A 27,646-nucleotide genomic window follows, 5' to 3' on the forward strand; every position below is an offset into this window, starting at 1 on the left:
TGAACTATAATTTGCGGACAGCATTGGTTTTCTGTATCATTTGAAAAACACTGCTGCAGAATCGCATCAAATGCTTGTCAAAGCTTTCAGTGAACATGCTCTTGCGAAAACGCAGTGTTTTGGGTGGTTAAAAAATTCGAAAGTGATGATTTTGATGTGAGAAACGATCAGCGCGGCAAACCACCGAAGAAGTTCGAAGAGAACAAATTGCAGGCCTTATTGAATGAAGATAATACTCAAGCTCAACAGAAACTCGTGGAATAATTTAATGTGATGCAGAAAGCCATTTCTCTACAGTTGAAAACTATGGGGAAGGTGCAGAAAATGGGAAAATGGGTTCTATGTGAACTGAATGAATAACAATATGCAATCTAAAGAGCACTTGTGAAATACAGCTAGCCAGATCCAAAAGAAAGTTGTTTTTCCATCAAGTAGTGGCAGGTGATGAAAAATGGACATATTTTGAGAATCCTATACATCGTAAATCATGGGTGAATCCAGGTAAACCATCAAAATCCACTGCAAGACGAAATCGCTTTGGAAAAGAGACAATGCTCTGTGTTTGGTGGTATCAGAAGGGTGACAGCTGCTGTGAGCTGCTAAAATCTGTTGTTTGAAAGTGATAAACAATAATTTGAGCCATTTTCATATGTTTTCATATGAATTAAAGCATTGTTCAGACATGTATTATTGCAACCAAATTCAGGTTTCATACTTCTACACCTGGTACATATGCTGCACAACATTCTGAAATATGTATAAGTAGATTTTATTTGTTAACTCAATTTGACACACTGTCACATTTTTGGGTTTAAAACTGAAAATGGTTTAAGTATACTGATGTCTATTGTCAGTTTCCACATGCATAATAAGCACATTATCGATGTTTTATTGACTATTACTCTGAAGTCAGGCACTTAATCAAGCTCGAGATTCATATCATAATTTCATTTAAATGGAAGAGGAGATTTTTCTGAAGCTACTAATCATCATTTCATAAGATATTTACTGGCAAGATACAAATGTGTGTCAGTCCATAAAACCTAGAGATAAGTATATACCTTCTACACAAAGTTTCATTATAGCAAAAACTTGATGTGTGTAACTTGCATTTACTTTCTGACAGACTGGCAGGCACCTTAAGATTTTTGGCCACTGGGGTAACATTCTAGTAGTTGGTGTATGCAACAAGAATTGTTGCAAATACATTATCTGTAATAAATAACATTGAGTATTGCAGATGACTCTTCTATTAAATTAATGAGAAAGTCCTAGAAGCTTTCAGAAAATGTAAGTAAAGAAAAAAAAGTTGCTGGAATGAAGACCAAATCTCCTACCCCACTCTTCATAGTTCATGGAGCTACCATTTATGCTACGGCATCACCGTGACAGCAGTATTTTTCCAAATTTCTAATGGCTGTAACCACAGATGTCATTATTTGATATTAAACTGTAACAAACTGTATAGAAAATGATGCGCTTCTGATTAATCATCAATGCGCTGTAGCACTAAAATAACATACTGCCACAGCATGCAAGTTATGATACAAAAAACATCAAATATCAGGAGCTTTAACTACCAATATGTAATTTCCGTCATTTTATTATAAAAAATTGTACCAAAAAATGCAATTTTGAGAAAGTCTCAATATGCTGTTGGTTTGAAGTGATTGATATTAATACCGAATACAATACAAAAACCACCAAATATGGAATACAAAGCCATTTGACTTAATATCTTATCGTTTCTCCTAAGTTCTGCCTGTGATGTAAAACTGACGCTGCACCATGTTCCTCTCCACAAGGCAGATTTTCCCTTTAACACTACACAATGTAGTGGAATGTGGAATTTTACGCTGTGACATCACCAGCTCCTTGTTCATTAACACTTTCATGTCCCGTAAGAGGACTCCTTTATGTCATTATATTATATGGACGACGAATATTGCTAAGGTGTATTTTCTGACATCACTGCTGCCCAGAAATGTTATTGTGGTGGTGGTGGTGGTGGTGGTGGTGGTGGTGGTGGTGGTGGTGGTGGTGGGAGGGGGGGGGAATGCAAGCTATCAGACACCGTTCAGGGAGAATGTGACGGGTGTTGGAAGACATCAGACATGGGACCAATGGCAGCTCCACCTCTATGGCATAATGAGCTCCGTTTTTGCCCATGTCAAGTTAACAACATATAATCAAGTGCAGATGCACACACAGTGTCTTTCATTGCTGTCAATAAAGTAAATTTTCATTTGTCACAATCCATACAAACTTAGATGACAGACAGTGAGCACACCAACACTTCAATGCAGGTCAGAGTGGGACAATGTGGCCAACTAGTTGTTTACCGTTTCAGTGGCTTTGCTGACAACCTCTTGGGTGTGAAGGCAGGTTTAAATTATTTTTGTGTCTTGGAGAATAACATGCTACTTACTGCCGACAGATCTACATCTACATCTACATTGATACTCCGCAAGCCACCCAACGGTGTGTGGCGGAGGGCACTTTACGTGCCACTGTCATTACCTCCCTTTCCTGTTCCAGTCGCGTATGGTTCGCGGGAAGAACGACTGTCTGAAAGCCTCCGTGCGCGCTCTAATCTCTCTAATTTTACATTCGTGATCTCCTCGGGAGGTATAAGTAGGGGGAAGCAATATATTCGACACCTCATCCACAAACGCACCCTCTCGAAACCTGGCAAGCAAGCTACACCGCGATGCAGAGCGCCTCTCTTGCAGAGTCTGCCACTTGAGTTTATTAAACATCTCCGTAACGCTATCACGGTTACCAAATAACCCTGTGACGAAACGCGCCGCTCTTCTTTGGATCTTCTCTATCTCCTCCGTCAGACCGATCTGGTACGGATCCCACACTGATGAGCAATACTCAAGTATAGGTCGAACGAGTGTTTTGTAAGCCACCTCCTTTGTTGATGGACTACATTTTCTAAGCACTCTCCCAATGAATCTCAACCTGGTACCCGCCTTACCAACAATTAATTTTATATGATCATTCCACTTCAAATCGTTCCGCACGCATACTCCCAGATATTTTACGGAAGTAACTGCTACCAGTGTTTGTTCCGCTATCATATAATCATACAATAAAGGATCCTTCTTTCTATGTATTCGCAATACATTACATTTGTCTATGTTAAGGGTCAGTTGCCACTCCCTGCACCAAGTGCCTATCCGCTGCAGATCTTCCTGCATTTCGCTACAATTTTCTAATGCTGCAACTTCTCTGTATATTACAGCATCATCCGCGAAAAGCCGCATGGAACTTCCGACATTATCTACTAGGTCATTTATATATATTGTGAAAAGCAATGGTCCCATAACACTCCCCTGTGGCACGCCAGAGGTTACTTTAACGTCTGTAGACGTCTCTCCATTGATAACAACATGCTGTGTTCTGTTTGCTAAAAACTCTTCAATCCAGCCACACAGCTGGTCTGATATTCCGTAGGCTCTTACTTTGTTTATCAGGCGACAGTGCGGAACTGTATCGAACGCCTTCCGGAAGTCAAGAAAAATAGCATCTACCTGGGAGCCTGTATCTAATATTTTCTGGGTCTCATGAACAAATAAAACGAGTTGGGTCTCACACGATTGCTGTTTCCGGAATCCATGTTGATTCCTACATAGTAGATTCTGGGTTTCCAGAAATGACATGATACGCGAGCAAAAAACATGTTCTAAAATTCTACAAGAGATCGACGTCAGAGATATAGGTCTATAGTTTTGCGCATCTGCTCGACGACCCTTCTTGAAGACTGGGACTATCTGTGCTCTTTTCCAATCATTTGGAACCCTCCGTTCCTCTAGAGACTTGCGGTACACGGCTGTTAGAAGGGGGGCAAGTTCTTTCACGTACTCTGTGTAGAATCGAATTGGTATCCCATCAGGTCCAGTGGACTTTCCTCTATTGAGTGATTCCAGTTGCTTTTCTATTCCTTGGACACTTATTTCGATGTCAGCCATTTTTTCGTTTGTGCGAGGATTTAGAGAAGGAACTGCAGTGCAGTCTTCCTCTGTGAAACAGCTTTGGAAAAAGGTGTTTAGTATTTCAGCTTTACGCGTGTCATCCTCTGTTTCAATGCCATCATCATCCCGTAGTGTCTGGATATGCTGTTTCGAGCCACTTACTGATTTAACGTAAGACCAGAACTTCCTAGGATTTTCTGTCAAGTCGGTACATAGAATTTCACTTTCGAATTCAATGAACGCTTCACGCATAGCCCTCCTTACGCTAACTTTGACATCGTTTAGCTTCTGTTTGTCTGAGAGGTTTTGGCTGCGTTTAAACTTGGAGTGGAGCTAAACTATCCTGACAAGGTCATACATTCCAAACAGTGACAGCATATGTCATGTGCCACATAGTATAGCAGGTTGTGGCAGCTCAAAACTGTAAATACAAATGTAAGAAAATGTTTCGCGCAGGGTAGTAGTGCTGTATTGATCACAAGTAGTCAGTCATAGTCACATGAGTTCCAAGAATTATGATACTCACACTAAATAACTTTTACAATTGATGTAACAAATGTACACCTACGAAACTTGAGGACACTGGGCCTCAATAATATATTAAAATTTTACTGTATTTGTTTGTGCTTCATTTACCAGTGTATCAGCTTCTTCCAGAGTGTTTTGTTACACTAACTCATCAGAGTTCATATAATGGAGTTGCATGTAATGGCAACAGCACTGCAGGGATGTTTAATAGGCCAAGGATGTGCATATGGACTTCAGAGATGCAGCAGCAATAGTTAGGTTTGCATTGCAACCAAATTACACACCCCTATTAGGCTTCTGCTTCCTGGTGCAGGCAGTATGCCCCAGAGTGCATTATTGGTTAGGGTTTGGGCAGTTACTTTCTCTCAATGTAAGACAATGCATTTTGTTACAATTAGCACCGAGAAAGCTAAATCCAATTAATTTCCAATTCAAGAGGACTTAACAATGTTTCAACCTGCTTACCACGCACCTTGTGATGTGCCAACTTCCCTGCCACCCTTTAACAACTGTGTCACCACATACAATACACAGTAACAATAGTTTGTTAATAAATATCTGGAATTAGAAAAGGCAAGGATCATTCAATAAAAACTAACAGTGGACACTGGCAGCTGGACGTTTCTGTTCCGTTTTTACTTTCTGTACCGAAGAGAGAAGTGACACATTTTAATCATTAGCTGAAAAAAAAAAAAAAAAGGACATATGCACCAAACAACTCTTACTAGAGAGTTTTGAACAACTTTTCGCTTGTTCGAATACAGTATAGTTTCAAATCTCTCACTACTTGAACATTTTACTAAAACTGTTGATGGTGACAAATTACAGTTTCTCCTGCTGGACCTTAAAACAGTGTCATGAGTGACGAACTTTCCATTGAACGGACAAACACAATGGTGGGGGCACATATCTAAAAGTGGTGATCAGATATATGCCTCTTTCATGGTTCTGCTGCACGAAGGAAGATGCCAATGACAGTCATGAGTAAGACAAGGAGCAGCAAAACTGCAACCTGCATTTACCCAATTGGAGATATTACGAGAAGTGAAACTGAAGTATTCACAGAACCAATATGCACACAATCGTCCTGTCCTGTCCTGTCCTTTTGCCTCCATTGTTAATTAACTTGAGAACATGGTAAAACTACCAGAGAATAGAATGGCCGAGCAGTACTTACATTCCGATGGAAAAATTCCAGATACAGCCAAGACATATTAAAAAATAAATTACCTAACTTTCTGAATCATTAGTACCTTCATAAACGAGGTAAGATAGATAGATTGGGATAGGTAGGAAAAAAGTGCAAGTTAACTCAGACCCCAATTTGAGTGGTGCCTCCAACCTTTGTGAGGGTAATGAGAGAAAAGGATGAAGGACAAAACTGTTAGGATTTGTGTCACCACTTGTTGACACACTGGCTGTTGGATTTTGTCTCCAGCTCTTCAGCCAACATCTGTTTCACAATTTTTCTGACATTTTGCCAGTACCAGTGGCTGGCACTGACAAAGCTTCACCTCCATTTCACAGTGTGCCACATGTAATGGATGGTGCAGCTTTGACAATGCCAGCCCCTCACGCAGAATGTAGGCCGAACAATCTGAGACAAAAGCCAATAGGCAATTTGTAAAGGATGAAGGAGGTAGCACATTGGCCACAATCTACCATATAATATACAACAAGCAAAATTAGTTCTTTCTGCAGATGACACTAATATTGTAATCAATCCAACCACACATACAACGGAAGAAGTGGTACACAATGTTCTTAAAAGTATCACTGAACCCATTGATATGTGTAACAAACGGCTTGGAAATAGCAAATAGGTTGGAGACTTCAAATTTCTTACATGTCCATACTGATAAGAATTTAAAGTGGGAAAAACACATTTTGAAACTCCTAAAACAACTGAGTTCAGCTTGTTTTGCACTTAGAATCTTTGGAAATCTTAGGAAGAGACAAATCAATCAGTTGATGTATTCTGCACATGTTCATTCATGAATTTTGTATGGAGTAACAGTCTGGGGTAACTTATCTTTAAGAAAGAAAGTCTTTATTGTCAAAAACATGCTGTAAGAACAACATATGGTGCTCATTCACAATCATCTTGTGCACATCTGTTTCAGGAGGTAGGCATTTTGACTGCAGCTCCCCATTATGTTTATGCCCTCTTGAAGTTTGTTGGAAATAATCCACTGCAGTTCAATGGGAACAATGTTGTACCTAATTACAATATCAGAAGAAAAAATGGCATTCATTACTCCACATTAAGGTTGTCTTTAGCACAAAATGTGGTGCACAATACTGCAACCAAAATTTTTGATCTGTCTGACAGACAGCAACATAAAATTTGAAAAAGAAACTGAAAAAGTTCCTCCTTGACAACTCCTATTCTGTAAAAGAATTTCTATTACTGTAATCTGTAAAAGCTGGTAGTTGGGAATTACTAACTCACATCGGCACATTAAAAAAAGCTTACATATGGTCAGAATGTAGTCATTTTTACACAATAATTTGTGATGTGAATATAAAATGACGTGTTCCACATCATTACAATTTATCATGCAAATGTTCCGCAGAACATGAGACTAACAAACTAATCCAAATACAGTTTTACCTCATACACTAAGGCCTATTGGCAATACTCGGAATTTCACTTTTTGAATGTAAATACCAGCCATCCATTATGTCTCCCTGTCACATGACACCATTCTCATAAATACATTAGACGGTTCTACATCAGCCAATTTCTCATTTTGCTGTATTTCTAGCCACACATATATCTCAGATCTACAGACCTTCCTTAACAGTCCTTGCTGAAAAAGTCACAAATACTTTTCACCCCTCTTAATTTTATCCTGTGTTTCTTTCCAGTGCAAACTTATGACACTGTTAAAGTTACACGTGTCCATGGTACGACTTTACCTCTTAATGTAGAGGATACCATTTCAACCCATAATATGTCTTAGCCTCCATGCTGAGTGACCACTCTGCATGACTGCCATGTAGAGGTCAGTTCTCAGTGTTGCCAGGGATTGGAACAGGAAGCATTCAGCATTGTGAGGCCAACTGAGGACTACTTTCCCATCTCTAAAAGAATTACCACGTAATTAACAAACTTCACAGTTTTTATTTCTGCTCTCTGAACTCGATTCCCTTTCCAAATTTTTCTTTGGTGTCCTTTATGTCCACTCTATGTAAAGGTCACATAATATCTGAGATATGCTACAACTGCCCTTCAATCCCTTCTGAGCTATTGCTTCCCTTTCATGTCCTTTGACAGCTGTAACTGCAGTCTGGTTTCTGTACAAATCGCAGATAACTTTTCACTTCCTGTATTCTATCTCTTCTACCTTCAAAATTTCAAAGAGTGTATTTCAGTCAACACTGTAAAAAAGTATTTCAAAATATTCTTGTTCCATGTTTCTTTTCTTTGCTTTCTATTACCATCCATTCATCCCTATAACTAATGACTATTTCTTAATTTGTATAGGAATTGTTCATTTTCTTCAGATCTGTCTGGAGTCATTTCTCCAACAACAAATTGCATAACAAACAACAAATTTCCTGGCATTCCCCAAGATAGCCATTCAGTCTTTTTGTATATATTTTGATGATTAGGCTAGTCTTATTCACCTGTGTTGAAACTGATGACATCCACCAGATGGTGAAACTGATGGCACCAAGTGTGTAGTCTGGATGTTAACAGGATCATGAAGTATTGCTGATTATGTGCTGCAGAAGCAGTCTCTTTTAATCCTTGGGTGCCTCTTCCTTCTTGGCAGTAGACCTGGCACTCTGTCCTACGTTTGTGTCCCATTACCATGCTTGGCTCACAGTTCTCTGTCCAGGAAATCCACTTTTCCTATGGCCATGTTACTGCTTGTTCATTGGTTTTCTATTCTTTTATTATGGTCTATATCTTTGCTGTTTTTAATCAGACAGAGGATGCGACCTCACGCTTCATTGAGGCAGTACCCTAGGACACGATTTACAAGGATTTCAATATACTGATATTTTGTGCAACATTATTCCATGGTTCAGAATATTTTACCTTGTGCTGAATCTGGTAAACTTCCAGCTTGCAGAGGAGAAAATCGTCTTTCAATTGGGCCAGAAGTGATCTAATTTTGGGAGGTGGGCAGAATATGCATTGCACTGAGACTTCTCCATAATGTGGTTGACCCTTCTTGACAGTGCACCAAGGCAGTCTTTCTCAACTTCTCTGGCTCTCCCAGGTCTTGTTCCAACAACTGAACAGGACAGAGTAGAGAATTTGCACAGCTGCTGTTCAGTATAATCACAGCTGCAGAATTTTGTTGTCAGATGTTCTAGTCCAGTTGTTAAGCTTTCAGTGACATTCACTAATGTCCTTCTTCAGGGCTCCAAAAATATGGAGATCACATGGGGAGAGATCAGGAGCATGAAAGGGCTTTCCAGCAAATCTTCTGCAGCCCATTCAAAGTAACTTTGGCAACATGTGGGCCCTTACACATACTCCATACAGTCCCAATATCTCCCCATGTGATTTCCATATTTATGCAGCAATGAAGAAAGACATTCATAACCTTTGATTTACTTTGCATGAAGAGGTGCATGTCTGGGTACAATCATAGTTCCAGATGCAACTGCAGAAATTTTTCCACAAAGGCACTGAATGTCTTGTCTCTCAGTGGGATACATGTATTGACAGTTATGGGAATTACTTTTGAAATAATAAACAGTTTAATTACCTTTTTCCTTCTGTCTAAGTTTCATTTGATTGCCCCCTTATAGGTTAGTAACAACAGAGGAGATAGTGGCTTCCCATGGCTGCCCCCCTTTTCAGCTCACAATAGTCACTACCAAACAGAAACTACATAGAGGTGGGTGTTCATTCTCTTCCATGAAGTCTCCTTCTAATAGCAATATGGTTGCATTGCCTTTGCTGAAAGGATTATGGTGTTCTAATCTTCCCTCAGATGCCACAAGGCTGACCTTCCTTTTCTTGATTTTCTATTTCTGCAGTCAGGCACATGTGATGAAACCACATGTCTCATCTGATGTCCTCAGGCACTTCAGAAAAGAAACATAGCAGCAGCTTGTTACACTGCATTTATGAAACAGCAGATGGTCATTGCATTCAATACAACGGCAAAACTGAGACCGTTTTTTAAGACTTACTGAATAGAGATCTGTCACTCTCAAGTGGCAAAGTTCAGCATTTTACTCCTCCGTTTCCTTAACTATATGATCTCCAGTAATCGAGATAATGTTACTGCGGCCTCCTTATTGGTTACTCAGCTTTGAATAATGTGATGCTGTCCCATCAATTCCCACGAGATAGGACTGACTCTACTGGCCAGGTAAAGATGCATTTTGAGCAGTTCCCTGAATTTCCCTCTCTACCCAATGCCAATTTCACTCCAAGCTTAATCCCCATTGCTGCTGGTGTGCTGTTTTTTCAAAGGTCACCACAACTTGTTCATTATGATAGTAACTGTGAATCACAATAGACAAAACTATTTTTGTGTAGACTTTGCCCCCTTGTATAGGGTTCAGAGTGGAGCTGTGTATTTCGGTGCAAAGCATTCATGTTGTGGATATGAACAGATATTAGTAAAAGGGAGTTATCAGGAGAAAGAAAACTAGCATTCTATGGATCGGAGTGTGGAATGTCAGATCCCTTAATCGGGCAGGTAGGTTAGAAAATTTAAAAAGGGAGTTAGATAGGTTAAAGTTAGATATAGTGGGAATTAGTGAAGTTCGGTGGCAGGAAGAGCAAGACTTTTGGTCATGTGAATACAGGGTTATAAATATAAAATCAAATAGGGGTAATGCAGGAGTAGGTTTAATAATGAATAAAAAAATAGGAGTGCGGGTAAGTTACTACGAACAGCATAGTGAACACATTATTGTGGCCAAGATAGACACGAAGCCCATGCCTACTTTCATAGTACAGTTTATATGCCAACTAGCTCTGCAGAAGATGAAGAAATTGATGAAATGTATGATGAGATAAAAGAAATTACTCAGGTAGTGAAGGGAGACGAAAATTTAATAGTCATGGGTGACTGGAATTCGAGAGTAGGAAAAGGGAGAGAAGGAAACATAGTAGGTAAATATGGATTGGGGGTAAGAAATGAAAGAGGAAGCCGTTGGTAGAATTTTGCACAGAGAATAACTTAATCATAGCTAACACTTGGTTCAAGAATCATAAAAGAAGGCTGTATACATGGAAGAGTCCTGGAGATACTAGAAGATATAAGATAGATTATATAATGGTAAGACAGAGAGTTAGGAACCAGGTTTTAAATTGTAAGACATTTCAAGGGGCAGATGTGGACTCTGACCACAATCTATTGGTTATGAAATGTAGATTAGAACTGAAGAAACTGCAAAAAGGTGGGAATTTAAGGAGATGGGACCTGGATAAACTGACTAAACCAGAGGTTGTACAGAGTTTCAGGGAGAGCATAAGGGAACAATTGTCACAAATGGGGGAAAGAAATACAGTAGAAGAAGAATGGGTAGCTCTGAGTGATGAAGTAGTGAAGGCAGCAGAGGATCAAGTAGGTAAAAAGACGAGGGCTAGTAGAAATCCTTGGGTAACAGAAGAAATACTGAATTTAACTGATGAAAGGAGAAAATATAAAAATGCAGTAAATGAAGCAGGCAAAAAGGAATACAAATGTCTCAAAAATGAGATCAACAGGAAGTCCAAAATGGCTAAGCAGGGATGGCTAGAGGACAAATGTAAAGATGTAGAGGCTTATCTCACTAGGAGTAAGATAGATACTGCCTACAGGAAAATTAAAGAGACCTTGGAGAAAAGAGAACCACTTGTATGAATATCCAGAGCTCAGATGGAAATCCAGTTCTAAGCAAAGAAGGGAAAGCAGAAAGGTGGAAGGAGTATATAGAGGGACTATACAAGGGTGAAGTTCTTGAGGACAGTATTACAGAAATGGAAGAGAATGACGATTTAATAGGAGATATGACACTGCGTGAAGAGTATGACAGAGCACTGAAAGACCTAAGTCGAAACAAGGCCCCGAGAGTAGACAACATTCCTTTAGAACTACTGACAGCCTTGGGAGAGCTAGGCCTAACAAAACTACCATCTAGTGAGCACAATGTATGACACAGGTGAAATACCCTCAGACTTGAGAAGAATATAATAATTCCAATCCCAAATAAGTCTGGTGTTGACAGATGTGAAAATTACCGAACAATCAGTTTAATAAGCCATGGCTGCAAAATACTAATGCGAATTCTTACAGACGAATGGAAAAACTTGTAGAAGCCGACCTAGGGGAAGATCAGTTTGGATTCCATGGAAATATTGGAACACGTGAGGCAATACTGAGTCTATGACTTATCTTAGAAGAAAGATTAAGGAAAGGCAAACCTACGTTTCTAGCATTTGTACACTTAGAGAAAGCTTTTGACAATGTTGACTGGAATACTCTCTTTCAAATTCTGAAGGTGGCAGGGGTAAAATACAGGGAGCGAAAGGCTATTTACAATTTGTATAGAAACCACATGGCAGTTAGAAGAGTTGAGGGACATGAAAGGGAAGCAGGGGTTGGGAAGGGAGTGAGACAGGGCTGTAGCCTCTCCCCGATGTTATTCAATCTGTATATTGAGCAAGCAGTAAAGGGAACAAAAGAAAAATTCAGAGTAGGTATTAAAATCCATGGAGAAGAAACAAAAACTTTGAGGTTCGCTGATGACATTGTAATTCTGTCAGAGACAGCAAAGGACTTGGAAGAGCAGTTGAATGGAATGGACAGTGTCTTGAAAGGAGGATATAAGATGAACATCAACAAAAGCAAAATGAGGGTAATGGAATGTAGTCGAATTAAGTCGGGTGATGCTGAGGGAATTAGATTAGGAAATGAGACACTTAAAGTAGTAAAGGGGTTTTGCTCTTTTGGGAGCAAAATAACTGATGATGGTCGAAGTAGAGAGGATATAAAATGTAGACTGGCAATGCCAAGGAGAGCGTTTCTGAAGAAGAGAAGTTTGTTAACATTGAGTATAGATTTAAGTGTCAGGAAGTCGTTTCTGAAAGTATTTGTATGGAGTGTAGTCATGTATGGAAGTGAAACATGGACGATAAACAGTTTGGACAAGATGAGAATAGAAGCTTTCAAAATGTGGTTCTACAGAAGAATGCTGACGATTAGATGGGTAGATCACATAACTAATAAGGAGGTATTGAATAGAATTGGGGAGAAGAGGGGTTTGTGGCACAACTTGACAAGAAGAAGGGACTGGTTGGTAGGACATGTTCTGAGGCATCAAGGGATCACAAATTTAGCATTGGAGGGCAGCGTGGAGGGTAAAAATCGTAGAGGGAGACCAAGAGATGAATACACTAAGCAGATTCAGAAGGATGTAGGTTGCAGTAAGTACTGGGAGATGAAGAAGCTTGCACAGGATAGAGTAGCATGGAGAGCTGCATCAAACCAGTCTCAGGCCTAAAGACCACAACAACAACAACAACAACAACAGTAGAAAGGATGGGAACTGCACAATAGCATTCCCAAAATTTACTGGATTGCAACACACAAAAAAGGAACCCTTACCAAATCCAAAAAAAATTATGAACATACATCATTAGACACCCATGAAAGTCATCTACTTATCTAGATTCAAGGATAAAATTTCTCTTGGCACCATCAAAGTAGGAATGAGCATTGTAAAGGTGTGTGACAAAAACTAGTGTACTGGGGAGAGGTTTCTGCTGTTACAGATGTAGGTATCTGCTAACAATACACAATGAAGCACCAAAGAAACTGGTATACGCATGGATATTCAAATACAGAGATATGTAAACAGACAGAATACAGTTCAAACAAATTTCGGGCTTGCAGCCAGTCGTCGTTCAATACTTCACACGATATTTCAACTTGGCACCTGAAGATGACTGGCAGGTGCCCAGTTGAAATATTGTGCGAAGTATTGAACGACGACCGGCTGCAAGCCCAAAATTTGTTTGAACAGTCAATTCGCCGGGAAAATTTTAAAATTCACATCAGACAGAATACAGCACTGCAGTTGGCAACACCTATATAAGACAAGTGTCTGGTGCAGTTGTTAGATTGGTTACTGCTTCTACAATGGCAGGTTATCAAGATTTAAGTGAGTTTGAACATTGTGTTATAGTTTGCACACGAGCTATGGGACACAGCATCTCCAAGGTAGCGATGAAGCGGGGATTTTCTCATATGACCATTTCACAAATGTACTGTGAAAATCAGGAATCTGCTAAAATATCAAATTTCTGACACTGATGTGGTCAAAAAAATATCCTGCAAGAACGGGACTAATGATGACTGAAGAGAATCTTTCAGTGTGACACAAGGGCAACCCTTCCGCAAATTGCTGCAGATTTCAATGCTGGGCCATCAACAAGTGTCAGCATATGAACCATTCAATGAGCCCATCACGGTCCACTTGTGTACCGTTGATGACTGCACAACGACAAAGCTTTATGCCTCACCTGGGCCCACCAACACCGACATTGGACTGCTGAGGACTCGAAACATGTTACATGGTCGGACGAGTCTCATTTCAAATTGTATCGAACAGACAGACAAGTACGGGTATGGAGATAACCTCATGAAACCATGGACCCTGCATATCAGCAGGGGACTTTTCAAGCTTATGGAGACTGTGTGAAGGTGTGTGTGTGTGTGTGTGTGGGGGGGGGGGGGGGGGTGCAGTTGGAGTGATCTGTGACCCTGATATGTCTAGATACAACTCTGACAGGTGACAAGTACATAAGCATCCATTCATGTCCATTGTGCATTCCGATAGACTTGGGCAATTCCAGCAAGACACTGCAAAACCCCACGTGTCCAGAATTGCTACAGAGTGACTCCAGGAACATTCTCCCGAGTTTAAACACTTCCGTTGGCCACCAAACTTCCCAGACATGAACATTATTGAGCATATCTGGGATGCTTTGCAACATGCTGTTCAGAAGAAATCTCCACCCCCCTCATACTCTTACAGATTTAGGACAGCCCTGCAGCATTCATAGTGTCAATTCCCTCCAGCACTACTTCACACATTAGGTGAGTCCATGCCACGTCATGTTACGGAACTTCTGCATGCTCAGGGTGTACCAGTTTCTTTGGCTCTTCAGTGTATGTTTATAAAAAATTAATCTGTAACAGAAGATACATAACAGGTTTCTTCAAAGCTGTAGTTTTCCTTTTTATTTATTAGCTACATTTATCATACCTTTCAACTGAGGATTTGTATCTTGTTCTGCATAATAAAGAACACAAGGACCTCCTAAAACATAAAACATCAAAAGCTGTAAGAAAAGTAGCTCTCACACAGTTATGTAAACACCAATTCAGAATTCAGTTACCTTTCCCATTTTCAGATCCATTTTGACTAAAGTTTTCTAGTTCTCTTGTGACTTTGTTCCACGCTACAACAGAAATGTAAAATCGGGTGAAACTGACACGATGTACAATAAACTATAAGTAATTCTGAATCATAAACAGACTTACAGTCACATATGTATTTAATTAAATCATCGTGTTGTGGAGTAGTTATATCTGGCTGCATTCGCTGACTATTTGGTCTCTTCCCATTCAGTGACTGCATCTGAGGTCTTGGTAAACTGGAAAGCAGTTTTATATTACTTAATACTATGTACAGAAAGCATTACAGCAAAGAACAATAAATAAATGTGAGTCAGTGAGGGTGGGGGAGGTATCACACACTATAATCTGTGTCTACTGAAAGAGGCAATTTCATAAGCTCAAAAAGCTCAGAAGTAGCATTTGACTTCGGATTAAACAGTATGTATACTTCATTTCTTCAATAAGATAACTACTTATGTTTTCTCGTACCACTGTTTGTATTTCATTAGGATTTTACTTAATCATATTAATAAACATTTACTTTACCTATTCTAATATTCTGCATGACCTGCATAACCAGAAAAGTTTCAGGAAGAAGAAGATTCTAATGTTCATAAAAAGTCTACCAATCCGAACACACTGAGGCACAAAAAGTTATCCTATATCCCACTAATGACTCACAGTATTACAAAAATAAGTTTGGTCGGAGAAATGCAGAGCGTTGAGATGTAAATTGTCTAGAACAGATATGCATATCTATAATAACTATAGGCCTAAAACTAGACAACACGAGGTACTAAAGGTTACAAATGATGTTAAAAGACTCTCAAAATTAGAAATCAGCTATCACGACACTAGCTACAGTGACCACATGGCTTTACGATTCATTTTCATTTCCTGTACTATAATGATTTAAGAATGCTAGGAGAAGAACATGTGACTATCTTCTCATACTATAAGGCAAACCAATATGTAAGATTACGATTTTAATCAAAACATGATTAAAAACAGTTATTTCTTGAAAACACACAAATCATCATAAAAGGCACTGAGAATGGCAAAACTGATTTGTATCTTTCCTATGTGCCCCCCCCCCCCCCCCTTTCTTTTTTTTTGTAATATTTTTGAAATTTATTTACTTTCCAACAACTTGTGGTAAAACATTATTCCTTTCAATTCAGTGAAATATTTTTGAAATTTGTTTACCTTCTATCACCTTGTTATAAAATATGAGTGTGTTCGGTTCAATAAAATGTTACCAAAATCGCTTAGTTTAAATCACTGTTCAGCTGTTTCATTTGCAAAACTGACACCAGTCATAAAAAACAGAGTTTGACAACAGTGAATACAAATAAATAGCACATTACAGTAAATGGCTCTAAAATACTTCGAGAACTCCAGTACACAATGGAAAGACTGAGTCGTAAAAAATTTTCATTCAAGTTTGAAAATATGAGGTTTAGAATTCAGATTTTTCAGTTCTGCTAGAAGTCTACTGAAAATTAAACCTGCAGGATAGTGTACACATTCCCGTTCAGTTGTTAAAGTAGTGCTGTCGATAATAGTTCCCTGCTGAGTGTGTACAGAGTGAGTATTGCAGTTCCTCCTTAATGAATTCATATTATTAACCATAAATACCTAATGGGTATATGTGTACAGGAATGGCTGAGTTAGCATTTCGAGGCACTTCAAAATCAATTTGCATGAACTTCACAAACTGACACCAAGAATCATTTGGGTATAATAGAGTGAAAGTAAATAATATAAACAAGCTTCTACACTTCTGTGAAAGTGGAGACTATTTCTTTAGTGAAAATATCAACATTAAGCTTCTGTACCAGATGCTGAATGTGATACTTTCAGGAATTCCATCTGTCCTCGGTCATACAAATTTAAACATTTGGCTTTAGTGGTTATTTGATTACTGGCATTGTACAGGGTGTACATAAAGTCCAGGAACACTTTCAATTATTTATTGCACAAGAACTAAACATTGTACAGATGTCAAACACATAGCATTTTGAAGAGAAACTCTGAAAGCTTTGCATGGCTTTGTCAACTGTGGCAGTCTCTTCCCGTATTCTCCCCCTGAGCTCTGCCACATCACGTGGTAGAGGTGGTACATACACCAGATCTTTAATGTGTCCCCACAGAAAAAAGTCACACAGAATGAGATCTGATGATGGGAGACGCCATTTCATGAAATAGCTGTCCCCTTCTGTAGCACCACCGATGAGACAGCTCTGTGTTCAGGTACCCATGAACTTCACGTTGTAAATGGGGTGGAGCCCAATCCTGCTGAAAGATGAATGGAGAGTCCCATTGCATTTGCGGCATCAGCCATTGCTGCAACATGTCCAAGTAGGAACATCCAGTGACTGAGCTCTCGGCGAAGAAGAATGGCCCGTACAGTTTTCGACATGACAAGGCACAAAAAACATTCACCTTTTGGGATCACACTCATATTAAATGCATTCGTGTGGATGCTTTGTACCTCATATTCGACAATTATGCCTGTTCACTTTCCCATTAGTGTGAAAAGTGGCTTTGTTGCTAAAAATTAAGTGATCAACAATGCCATCCCCATTCTCATTCAATTGTTGCAACTGCGAACAAAACTCAAAACGCCTGTCTTTGTCATCATGTTGCCAGTGCTAAATGGCCTTCCTTGTTGGTAGCTTCTTACTGTACTTGGTTCTAAACATCCGTTGAACAGCTGTAGTACACTTGTTTTTGCCGAACTCCAACACATAGAAAGCTCGCTCCGCACCTGAATTGCCATGTTTGCGACTAGTCCTGACTATTGACAAATTATCAAATTACAATGTGGCGGTATGCATGAAAAAAATTTTTTTTTAAATAAATAAATAAACCATTTCAGGGTTTCTCTTCAAATGACTTATGTATGATATCTGTACAATGTTTGGTTCTTGTACAATAAATAATTGAAAGTGTTCCCAGACTTTATGTACACCCATATTCACCAGTGAATTGGGTGTGAACAATGCATCTTTTAGTTTGATGTGACTTACTTGAAGTTAACAAGGGTTCTTTGGTTTCTCTTCTTCTTTGTATAGGTTGTCTTTCTAGTAAGATGTCCTGTGCTAAGAACTAAAACATCCAACTTGTCTTTCCGTTTCAATACTCCAACATCTACACTGCTTTCTTCCGTCACATCCTTCTCAAGTTTCTTGTTCAGCACACTGGAGGGATTTAACTTTAATTTAGCTCACAATGTTTCATTTAAGAGAGAGAGAGAGAGAGAGAGAGAGAGGGGGGGGGGGGGGGGGAGGGGGGGAGGGAAAGGGGGGAGCGTGCGTGTGTGTGTGTGTGTGTGTGTGTGTGTGTGTGTGTGTGTGTGTGTGTGTGTGTGTAGAGGGAGAGATATTTTTCTTAGCTGAAGTAAATATGTAAAATTTGTGTGTATTCCTCAACATCACAAAATTACAAGATTTCACTCTCAAAGCTGTGACACTTGGTCAAAATATTGTCTGGTCCATCTTTTCTAGAGCACAATAGTTTCACCAATATTTTTTTCACTATTCCTTATTATAAATGAAGTGCATAGTTTGGGGAAAAAAGAATTGTCACGTCCCTGTCATTTTTAAGAGGGAAAATTGATTTAGTTAGTAACATGATTCAGTCAAATCAAACTGAATTCCTGGTAAATCTTCTGAGTGTACTGGCCCTTGCAAATGTATTCATCTCTTCGTAACTTATTTTGAATTGACATATCACCTCTTTAATTATTTTTTCAATTATTTCTGATTTAATAGCTGTATGTGCACCAAAATCAAACATACAACATACACATTCGTCTCCTTAAGATAGCTTATGGTAACATCCAATTTAAAGCAGATCAATCACCAAATTCAGTAACAGTTTTTGGTAGTTATGTGGTGCTGTCATAGTTTTACAATATCCATCATAAGGATCAAGTTCAAAATCACGGGCCAAAACTCTTCTACTGGGCTGTCATTGTACTTCACTGAAATGTGAAAATTTAATTTCCTTTGCTTACTAAAATTTGAAATGACATATCTATATAAATTTTTAATTGGTCATTTCATCCTATGGTAACTCTCCTAAGAATCGTTTTCCTTCCCATGCACTGTAATCTCCAACATCTTATCAATGTTTTCTTCTTTGCTGACTTATACTTCATATACGCACCTGAAATTACTTGAAATCTGCTCCCCAGATCACTAACACTGATTAAAACAGTGATTAAAATCATTAGTCACTTACTTCATACCACCCTCTTAATTCTTCTTTTACAATGAGCACATCATGTGACAAGAGAAAAGTGTACAGAGGCATGACTTTCACTACAAAAGGAACACAGTTCACTTGCGGCGGCACAAAGATGTCACAATGCATATGTAGATAAAGAGGAGTTACCTATACCAGTCTTATGTAGCTACATCTATACTCTGAAAACAACTATGACGAGCATGGCAGAGTAAATATCCTGGTGTATCGTGCAATGGTTTTAAGGTTATTGCTGTACAGCCCTCCAAAAAGTAGTTGCATGTGTTCAGATCTGGAGAATATGGGAGCCAATCAAGGGCCATATGAATGGCCTCTGGGTGCCCCAGAGCCAGAATGCCGTCCACAAAGTGCTCCTCCTGGAAATCAAACATTCTCCCGCTTCAATGGGATCGAGCTTCATCTTGCATGAACCACATATTGTCGAAATCAGTCACTTTGGATAATGGGGATGAAATCATCTTCCAAAACCTTCATGTACCATTTGATAGTCACCATGCCATCAAGGTATGTCACACTGACTATTCCATGACTGGACACTGCACAGCACACAGTCACTCATTGAGGGTGAAGATTTCAATAGCAAAATGCGGATTCTCAGTCCACCAAATGCACCAATTTTGCTTATTGATGAATCCGTCCAAATGAAAGAGGGCTTCGTCACTAAACCAAAAAATCATATCCACATCAAAGTCATGGTCAATTCAGTGGACAACAGTGTTGGCGAAACATAACCACTGTTCCATGGCCCCATAACCACTGTTCCATGGCCCTGGGGCTTAATGGCTGATGGGTTTGAATTTTGTATGGGAAGAGATGCAGGTCTTCAACAACAGGGACTCCTGGTTGATTTCCACCTGCTGTGCAGCTTGTCTGATTGATTTCCTGGGGCTGGTTTGAAACCTAACTTGTCTTCGATGTTTTCAGGTGTTTTCATCCTTTTTGGACAATCAACATTGCCATCACTGTCATCATCAACACTATCCGTTCTCTCAAACTTTAAAATCAAATTCTTGATTGCTAACACACTTGCGTCCGGTTGTCTTCAGCTTGAACTCAGATGCAAACTTCCTTTGAGCCACAGTTGGGCTGTTATGGCTCACATAATAGGCCTTCACAAGCGTTGTACACTCAGGCACACTGTACTGTGACCTTTCAGATGCAAATGGTTGACAACAACAGGATGCGTGCACACACGCATAATAATTCCTATCACACCCCGCGGCCAACCATACAGTTTGAACATCCTAACTCAAACTGTTCAGAAGTTATGATGATTTTATTTAATAGGGTTCAATAATTGCCACCTTGTATGAACAGCAAGGATCCCAATGCATTTCTATGGTGTTTTTCTACAGCTGTCAATAAGTCTCCATCGAAGATAATATGAGTAGTTTTCTCTACATTTAATTCCTCCATCCAGTCAAAAATTTTGATATCCTTTATGGTTGTACTTCCATTAATAAGCACTGATTTCTTGGACCGGTGGCTCTGAGGATGTCATGTGAGAAGAGCGCAAGTTGGGTTTTGCACAGTGATTTATTCAGTTATTTTTACTGATGAGTAATACTTTGGATTTGATGTCCTTATCATAACAGTTGCAGGATATTACGCCTGTTGTAAAGAATGGCACACAAAGAATTATATAACTTCAATAAAGTATCTGATACCAAAGATGATGCCTTTCCACTTCTGCCTACAGTGCTCAAAACAAGAGAGTACGTTTTTTAACCAGGGAATAGGTCAAATTCAACCAAAGCAACAATAATTACTGTTCATTAATTTGTAATGTGGCCAACTTTAACAGTCAACAAATGTTTAAACCTGTCTGGCATGAAATAAGAACACCCACCGTTTATTGCAACAACAAGTGAACTGTGTCTTATTGTTATGTTGGCCAGGTCGATAAGTAGCCAGGCACGGGGCCTGTTTCAGCATAGTCTTCAATTTCTGGAAAGCCGCATCACATGACGCGGACCAGTGAAAAGGCATGTTTTTATGCAACAGGCGATGCAACGTCTGAGCCACCGAAGCAGCAAACGGTAAAAACTTGTGATAGTATGCTATTTTCCCCAAGAAGGCCTGCAGTTCCTTAACAGATGTAGGGCAAGGAAGGGCATTGATCGCAGCGATCGGACGAATACTATCCCGAGAGAGTTGAAACACCAAGTATGTGATAGATGCCTGAAAAAATTTTGACTTCTGAAGATTACACTTAAGACTGGCAGTCTGTAAGACACGAAAAAGTGTGTGGAGATTTTGAAGATGTTCGTCAGTGGTGGAGCCAGTGACAACGTCATCCTGGTAATTTATACACTCAGGGACAGTGAGCAAATAATTGTTCCAAGAAGCGCTGAAAGAGAGCAGGGGCGCTGGCAACCTCGAATGGCAATCGTTGGTATTGACAGAGGCCGAAAGGCATGTTAAGAACCAGAAACTGTCGGGAAGCAGCGTCGAGAGGAAGTTGATGATAAGCTTCTGACAGGTCAAGTTTAGAAAAATACTGGCCTCCAGCAAGTTTAGTGAACAATTCTTCAGGTCGAGGCATAGGGTAAATGTCGATAAGGCATTGAGCATTTAAAGTGGCTTTGAAATCGCCACAGAGACGAATATCACCATTTGGCTTAGCAATGACGACGACAGGACAGGACCACTTACTGGAAGTGACAGGAAGCAAGACCCCTGAAGCAGTGAGACAATCCAGCTCCCGTTTGACCTGATCACGAAGGGCCACAGGAATGGGCTGAGTCCGAAAAAACTTAGGCCGAGCAGTGGGTTTGAGTGTGATATGAGCTTCAAAGTCATTTGCACGGCCTAACCCAGGAGAAAAAAAGGGACAAAAATGTCATCGACAAGGAATCCAATTGAGCATAAGGAAGAGCATCAGAGACGATATTGACAGAGTCATCTATGGAGAACCCAAAAACGTGGAAGGCATCGAAACCAAAAAGATTCTCCGCGTTACTATGGTCGACCACAAATATGGGAACAGTGCAAATGACAGATTTGTAAGATACCTCAGCATCAAATTGTCCCAAGAGAGAAATCTGCTGTTTATTGTAAGTCTGTAATTGCCTAGTGACAGGTGACAGGATTGGAGAACCCAACTGAAGATATGTCTGAGAATTGATGATAGTGGCAGCAGAACCAGTATCCACCTGCATGCGAACATCTCGACCAAGTATTTGGACAGTGAGGAATAACTTCCCTGAAAGGGAAGAAGTACAATTGAAAGACAACACAGAATCAGAATCAGCGTAATGTTCATGAACATCATGTATGCGGTCGGATTTGCAAACAGATGACACATGACCCTTTTTTTTTGCATTTGTGACACACGGCCCAATGTTGTGGACAATCTTCTCATGAATGTTTCGTAAAACACCGCGGACATGAAGGAAGTTGCCGTGGGTTTTGCTGCAGTTTCTTAGAGGTTTGTTTACGGTTAGGCTGAGGCTGCGCTTGGGAGCATACTGCAGCCACACCGGCCAGTGGGGACATGCAAGACGCTTCATCAACATTGCACAGAGGTTGTATTTTCCCGACGTCGCCCCATGCCTCTCTTTGCGCTTCAGCGGCGCGACAAATTTCAAAAGACTAAGCAATGGATAGGACTTCATCCAGAGTCGGATTTGCCAACTGAAGGGCACGTTGCCTAACTTCTTTGTCGGGCGCCAATCGGATAATAGCATCCCGTACCATGGAATAGGCGTAGGATTCTTTGTGAACTTCAGTAACAAATTGACACTTTCTACTGAGGCCAAGAAGTTCAGCAGCCCAAGCGCGATAGGATTGATTCGGTTGTTTTTGACAACGATAAAAGGCAACACGAGAGGCTACCACATGCGTTTGCTTTTGAAAATAGATGGACAGAAGTGAGCACATTTCAGCAAAGGACAAAGACGCAGGATCTTTCAAAGGAGCCAATTGCGACAACAACCGATACATTTGAGGTGAAATCCATGAAAGGAACAAAGACATACATGTTTGTTCGTCCGCGACATGAAATGCCAAGAAGTGCTGTCGAAGACGTTTTTCGTAATCAGACCAGCCTTCCGCCGTCTCGTCGTAAGGAGGAAAAGGAGGTAGAGACAACGACGAGAGACGCCCCGCATTTGACACTGCGACGAAATCACGAATTGCATTTGTGAGAAGCATTTGCTGTTTGATGAGACCTTGCAGTAGTTGTTCTAAAGTAGCCATGGAAACATGTGGGTCAACGATGGAAAAGAAAAATCACTACCTCGTCACCAATTGTTATAACTTCAAGTTGAATAAATATATTTCAAGGAAGACGCAATACATGAAAGTCACAGACCAAGTAAACAGAGTAAGACGTGTGTACACTTTAACAGTCAAATCATAACTGAGTCCAAGTCTAGCAGCCGCTGGCCGGCTGGCCGCTTAGGTGGCACTGCTGCTGCATGGCCGGCAGACAGCGCCGCATGTAGAGGACGCGCGTAACTGTGTGGCGGCACTTTGAAAGATCGGCGAGCCACAACACTTATATCACTGCTAATGTAGCAGAAAAAAGGAGTACAAACGCAGTGAAATACTTTAATGAAGTTATGTGTCAGTGTTGATTTCATTTCATGATGGAATATGTGGAACTCAGTACTGCAAAAACTTGTTATTAAAGCTGTTTTGTACATTAAATGTAGGGCTGTTTATCATTGTTACACAAAAGCTTACAAATAATCTGACTTTCTCGAAAATGTAAACGAGTAGTAGGCCAAACATGTAACAATAAATATGGAGTTATCTCGACATTACTAGGTGAGATTTAACTTCTGGAACATGAATATGATGTGTTCTTGGGAACAAGTGAACCTGCAATATGTGACACAAATAGTCTTCATTCCAATTTAAAACAAAGTGGAATAACCAGCAGACCTACTGGGTACAATTTGAAACCAGCAATTGTTAGTGCCAATATTCTGTAAAACAATAATACTGCTGCCTCCATCCCCCCCCCCCCCCCCCCCCCTCTCTCTCTCTCTCTCTCTCTCTCTCTCTCTCTCTCTCTCTCTCTCTCTCTCTCTCTCTCTTTGCCACACAGGAGAAAAGACTGGAAAAATCTTCAGCTGCACAAAAATGGTTAGTGACATTGATCTGATGAAATTACGTTTTCTTGGAAACATACAAGTCTCAACTTTATCTTCGATAAGAATAGAAGCTGAAGCAGGGGATTATAATTTGTGTCACAGCTGGGACTTGAACCTGGGTCTCCTGCTTACTAGGAACATGTGCTAACCACAACACCAATGCAGCACTGTGGCTACCGTAGCTCTACAGACTACACTTGTTTAATGCCCTCCCTAATACAAACTTCAACTCACACCTTCAGCCCATTTTCCCTTTTTTTAGATCATTAGTAATGCCAAGGCTCTCTGACATTGGAAGAGCACCCCAGTTTTGTATGCAATATGTTATTATCTGACAGTCATGAGCATGGAAGTGCATCATTCTTAAAAGCTACATCTGCTAACTACAGCACATCAGCAGGAGTTAAACCAACTGTATGGTTTGAGAATTTTATCAGGGAAATAATTGAACTCTCCAGGGACTTGACTTTGAATGACTTAATGGTAGTTATTGCAGGTTTCAATGACATAACAGAAACAAAACATATTTCAAAATGAGTGTACAGGGATTAACTTCAAGAATGAGTCATAAGAGTGTTACAGTGTACAATACCTTACAGACATGACAAGTCAGGAACAAACTACATGATTCCAGAATGAGATTTTCACTCTACAGTGGAGTGTGCGCTGATATGAAACTTGCTGGCAGATTAAAACTGTTCGAGTCTCAGTCGGGCACACAGTTTTAATCTGCCTGCAAGTTTCAAACTACATGATATTTAGGCTTAATTATATCATAATCGATCTAGTCCATGCATGTGCTAATATCACTGTAAGCAACATGAACCACCATTTACAAAGAGAAGACTACAGAAAAGATTGGATGCACCTTAACATAAGAGGAAAACAGAAAACATATAGAAGTATTGCTACTTCTGCAAGGTGCACATGACAAGGCGTATACTGGTAAAGACAGCTACCTCCCCAGTAAATTGCAAACATATGATGAAAACAGTTTTGGGGCATGCTGTTCAGATGATAACGAGAAGTGAAACCATTACCAAATCCACTTCACCACAGCAAAATAGAAAGAAATCAAAAACAGCCCTGCACATATAAATTGTAAGTTGGCATCTACAGCCCATGTTCATCTGTTAAAAGTAAGTACCCAGTAAGTGAGTAAAAACAGCCAAGCTGTAAAGGTACTAAAAGCAAGTGCTCAGTCAGTGTATGAAAACCATCAAACTGTAAAATTAAAAAGAACAAGCACCCAGTGCACGTGTGAAGGCAAACAAGCTGCTGTACATGTGTCTTCTAAAAAAAAAAGAGAAGTTCCAGAGTGAAGCAATGGTTTTTATGGCTGGCACCATGGAAATCACTTTGTCATCACCATCTGCATCCAACATGATCAAGAAACTAGCCATAAATGTAAGAACACAATCTGCAGGTGACAGAAGACTACTAGCAAAGTGACCAAATAGGTGTGCTACTGTGCACAAATCCAGACCTACCACTTTGTGATGACAACTTATTATTTACAATGACAAACATCAAGTCTTTAAAAAATAAAACTGATGATGTCAGTGTTCTATTAGGGATGAGCAAGCATATTACTTTATTTATTAATGAACACTTGTTAAGTACTGCCAGGTTTTCACTTAGTACTGGATTATTGCAGATGAACACAGAACTATGGGAGGAGGAGGGAGGGGTGGGGATGCTCAATATATGTTAGTAGTGGGATAGACATTCATTACAGTGCCCTTTAGTGTCAATAATTACTGTATAGGTAATGCACTGGAGATGGCAGCAATGTTACAGCCCATGTTAAACTTGTACTTGTGCCAGTATACTGCACACCAGATAGTAATATTTAAGAATTTGCACAGGCTTTAAAGAAACCGATTGCACACTTTGAGAAATTTCAATTTTTGGTGACATTCAGTACATATTTCTGTACAGCGAAGGAGACCCTCCTAAACAACTAACAGTGGAAGGCCATGATTTTGGGATCACGGATTTACTTCAAACTTTGTACACCTTTGGTAGGCCATTAAAACAACATAATCTGCAAGTTGTAAGGTGCATTACTCTGGCAGTTCCAAGAATATCACAAGAGAAGTTTTAGGTATCTATTATGAAATGAATGCAGCTGTGCGTAGGTGACCGGACATTGGAGTTCATGGTGGTCAAATGCTTAGCTTTTGAGCTTTATAACGCAAACGTATATGAGGTACAATTCGACTCCTGCTCAACCTTAACTTTTAATCCATTTTTTTCTGTCAGTGGTCATATTATTTAATTTATATGACATTTGAGAGGTAATATGATTAAAGAAAACCATGTGTATTTGCATGAAGTTTTAGTGAAGTTCATGTTATTTGACTATTTACTATTTTCAATTAAGTTTAATTATTGGAACTAAGATATTTATAACTATTGACAAGTAAATGAAGAAACGTAAAGAGTTTTCCTGAGCATGTAAGCCTGTCATGATTTGCAAAACCCCTTACAAATGCAATCTGATAAGGTATCCAGAACTACTTTGCACCTCGATGCTTTGAGCTGCAAACACAGAGGCTCGTTGTGATCAGATGTTGTTGCTCATGTAGCATGAATGAATAGTGTAGGGGCAATTTTTTTTGAATACCACAAAATTTACACTCATGCTACAAAAATTAAGGTTTGAACAGGATTTGAACCATCGCCTCATATACTTTCATCTTATGACGCTCGAACACTAACCAGCTGCCCACCATGAACTCCAACGTCCAGCACCTATGTACAGATACATAAACCACATTATGAATGCATAAAACTTCTCTTCCAATTTTCTTGGAATTGCCAGAGTAGTGCACCTTACTACTTGCGCATTACATTGTTTTAATGGCCTACTATAGGTGAACAAAGTTTGAAGTAAATCCATGACCCCAACATCATGGCCCCCCTTGTTAGTCTGCTCAATATACTACAGTCACATGATCTGTGCTCTATTAAGGATATCGCAAAAAGACAATCTACAGGCCCTGATAACGTAACTGCTAATTCTGAGACAAATCAAAACAAGAGGACCACCCTGTAGCTGAGCACACTGCCCAACACGACTTCCTCCATTTCAATGACTGCTTCACAGCTTGTGCCACATGGATCCTTCCCACCAACACCAGCTTTTCTGAACTGCACATATGGGAACGCTCCCTGCAATATATCCTACATTCCTGTAACTGTCCTGGCCTCAACCTCCGTTAGTCATTTTTCTCGTTCATTCTACCCTTTCCCTGTTCCCATTCCAGGACTAAACAGCCCTCATTCCACCAATGCACCCAGTCGTTTTACTTCTCTCCTTCTCCACTCCCCCCCCCATCCCCCCACTTCTCCCCTGCCCTCTGTCTCACCTCCTGACTGCACCAAACTACCC

The 27,646-nt window shown here is 39.9% G+C and overlaps 1 protein-coding gene across 1 annotated transcript in view; it reads right to left on the reverse strand.

The window, feature by feature from the left end:
- The window catches only part of LOC124788130 (MAPK regulated corepressor interacting protein 2-like), a 53,371-nt gene that overhangs the window by 20,416 nt on the left and 5,309 nt on the right, over positions 1–27,646 (reverse strand). The window contains exons 2-5 of the mRNA XM_047255269.1: positions 17,908–18,078; positions 15,020–15,132; positions 14,875–14,937; positions 14,742–14,795 (exon numbers count right to left, since the gene is read on the reverse strand). Coding sequence (XP_047111225.1) covers positions 14,742–14,795; positions 14,875–14,937; positions 15,020–15,132; positions 17,908–18,078 — 401 coding nt within the window. The remainder of the gene's footprint in view (positions 1–14,741; positions 14,796–14,874; positions 14,938–15,019; positions 15,133–17,907; positions 18,079–27,646) is intronic.

This window comes from Schistocerca piceifrons, chromosome 3 (assembly GCF_021461385.2).
Source record: "Schistocerca piceifrons isolate TAMUIC-IGC-003096 chromosome 3, iqSchPice1.1, whole genome shotgun sequence".
In the NCBI taxonomy this organism is placed as follows: domain Eukaryota; kingdom Metazoa; phylum Arthropoda; class Insecta; order Orthoptera; family Acrididae; genus Schistocerca; species Schistocerca piceifrons.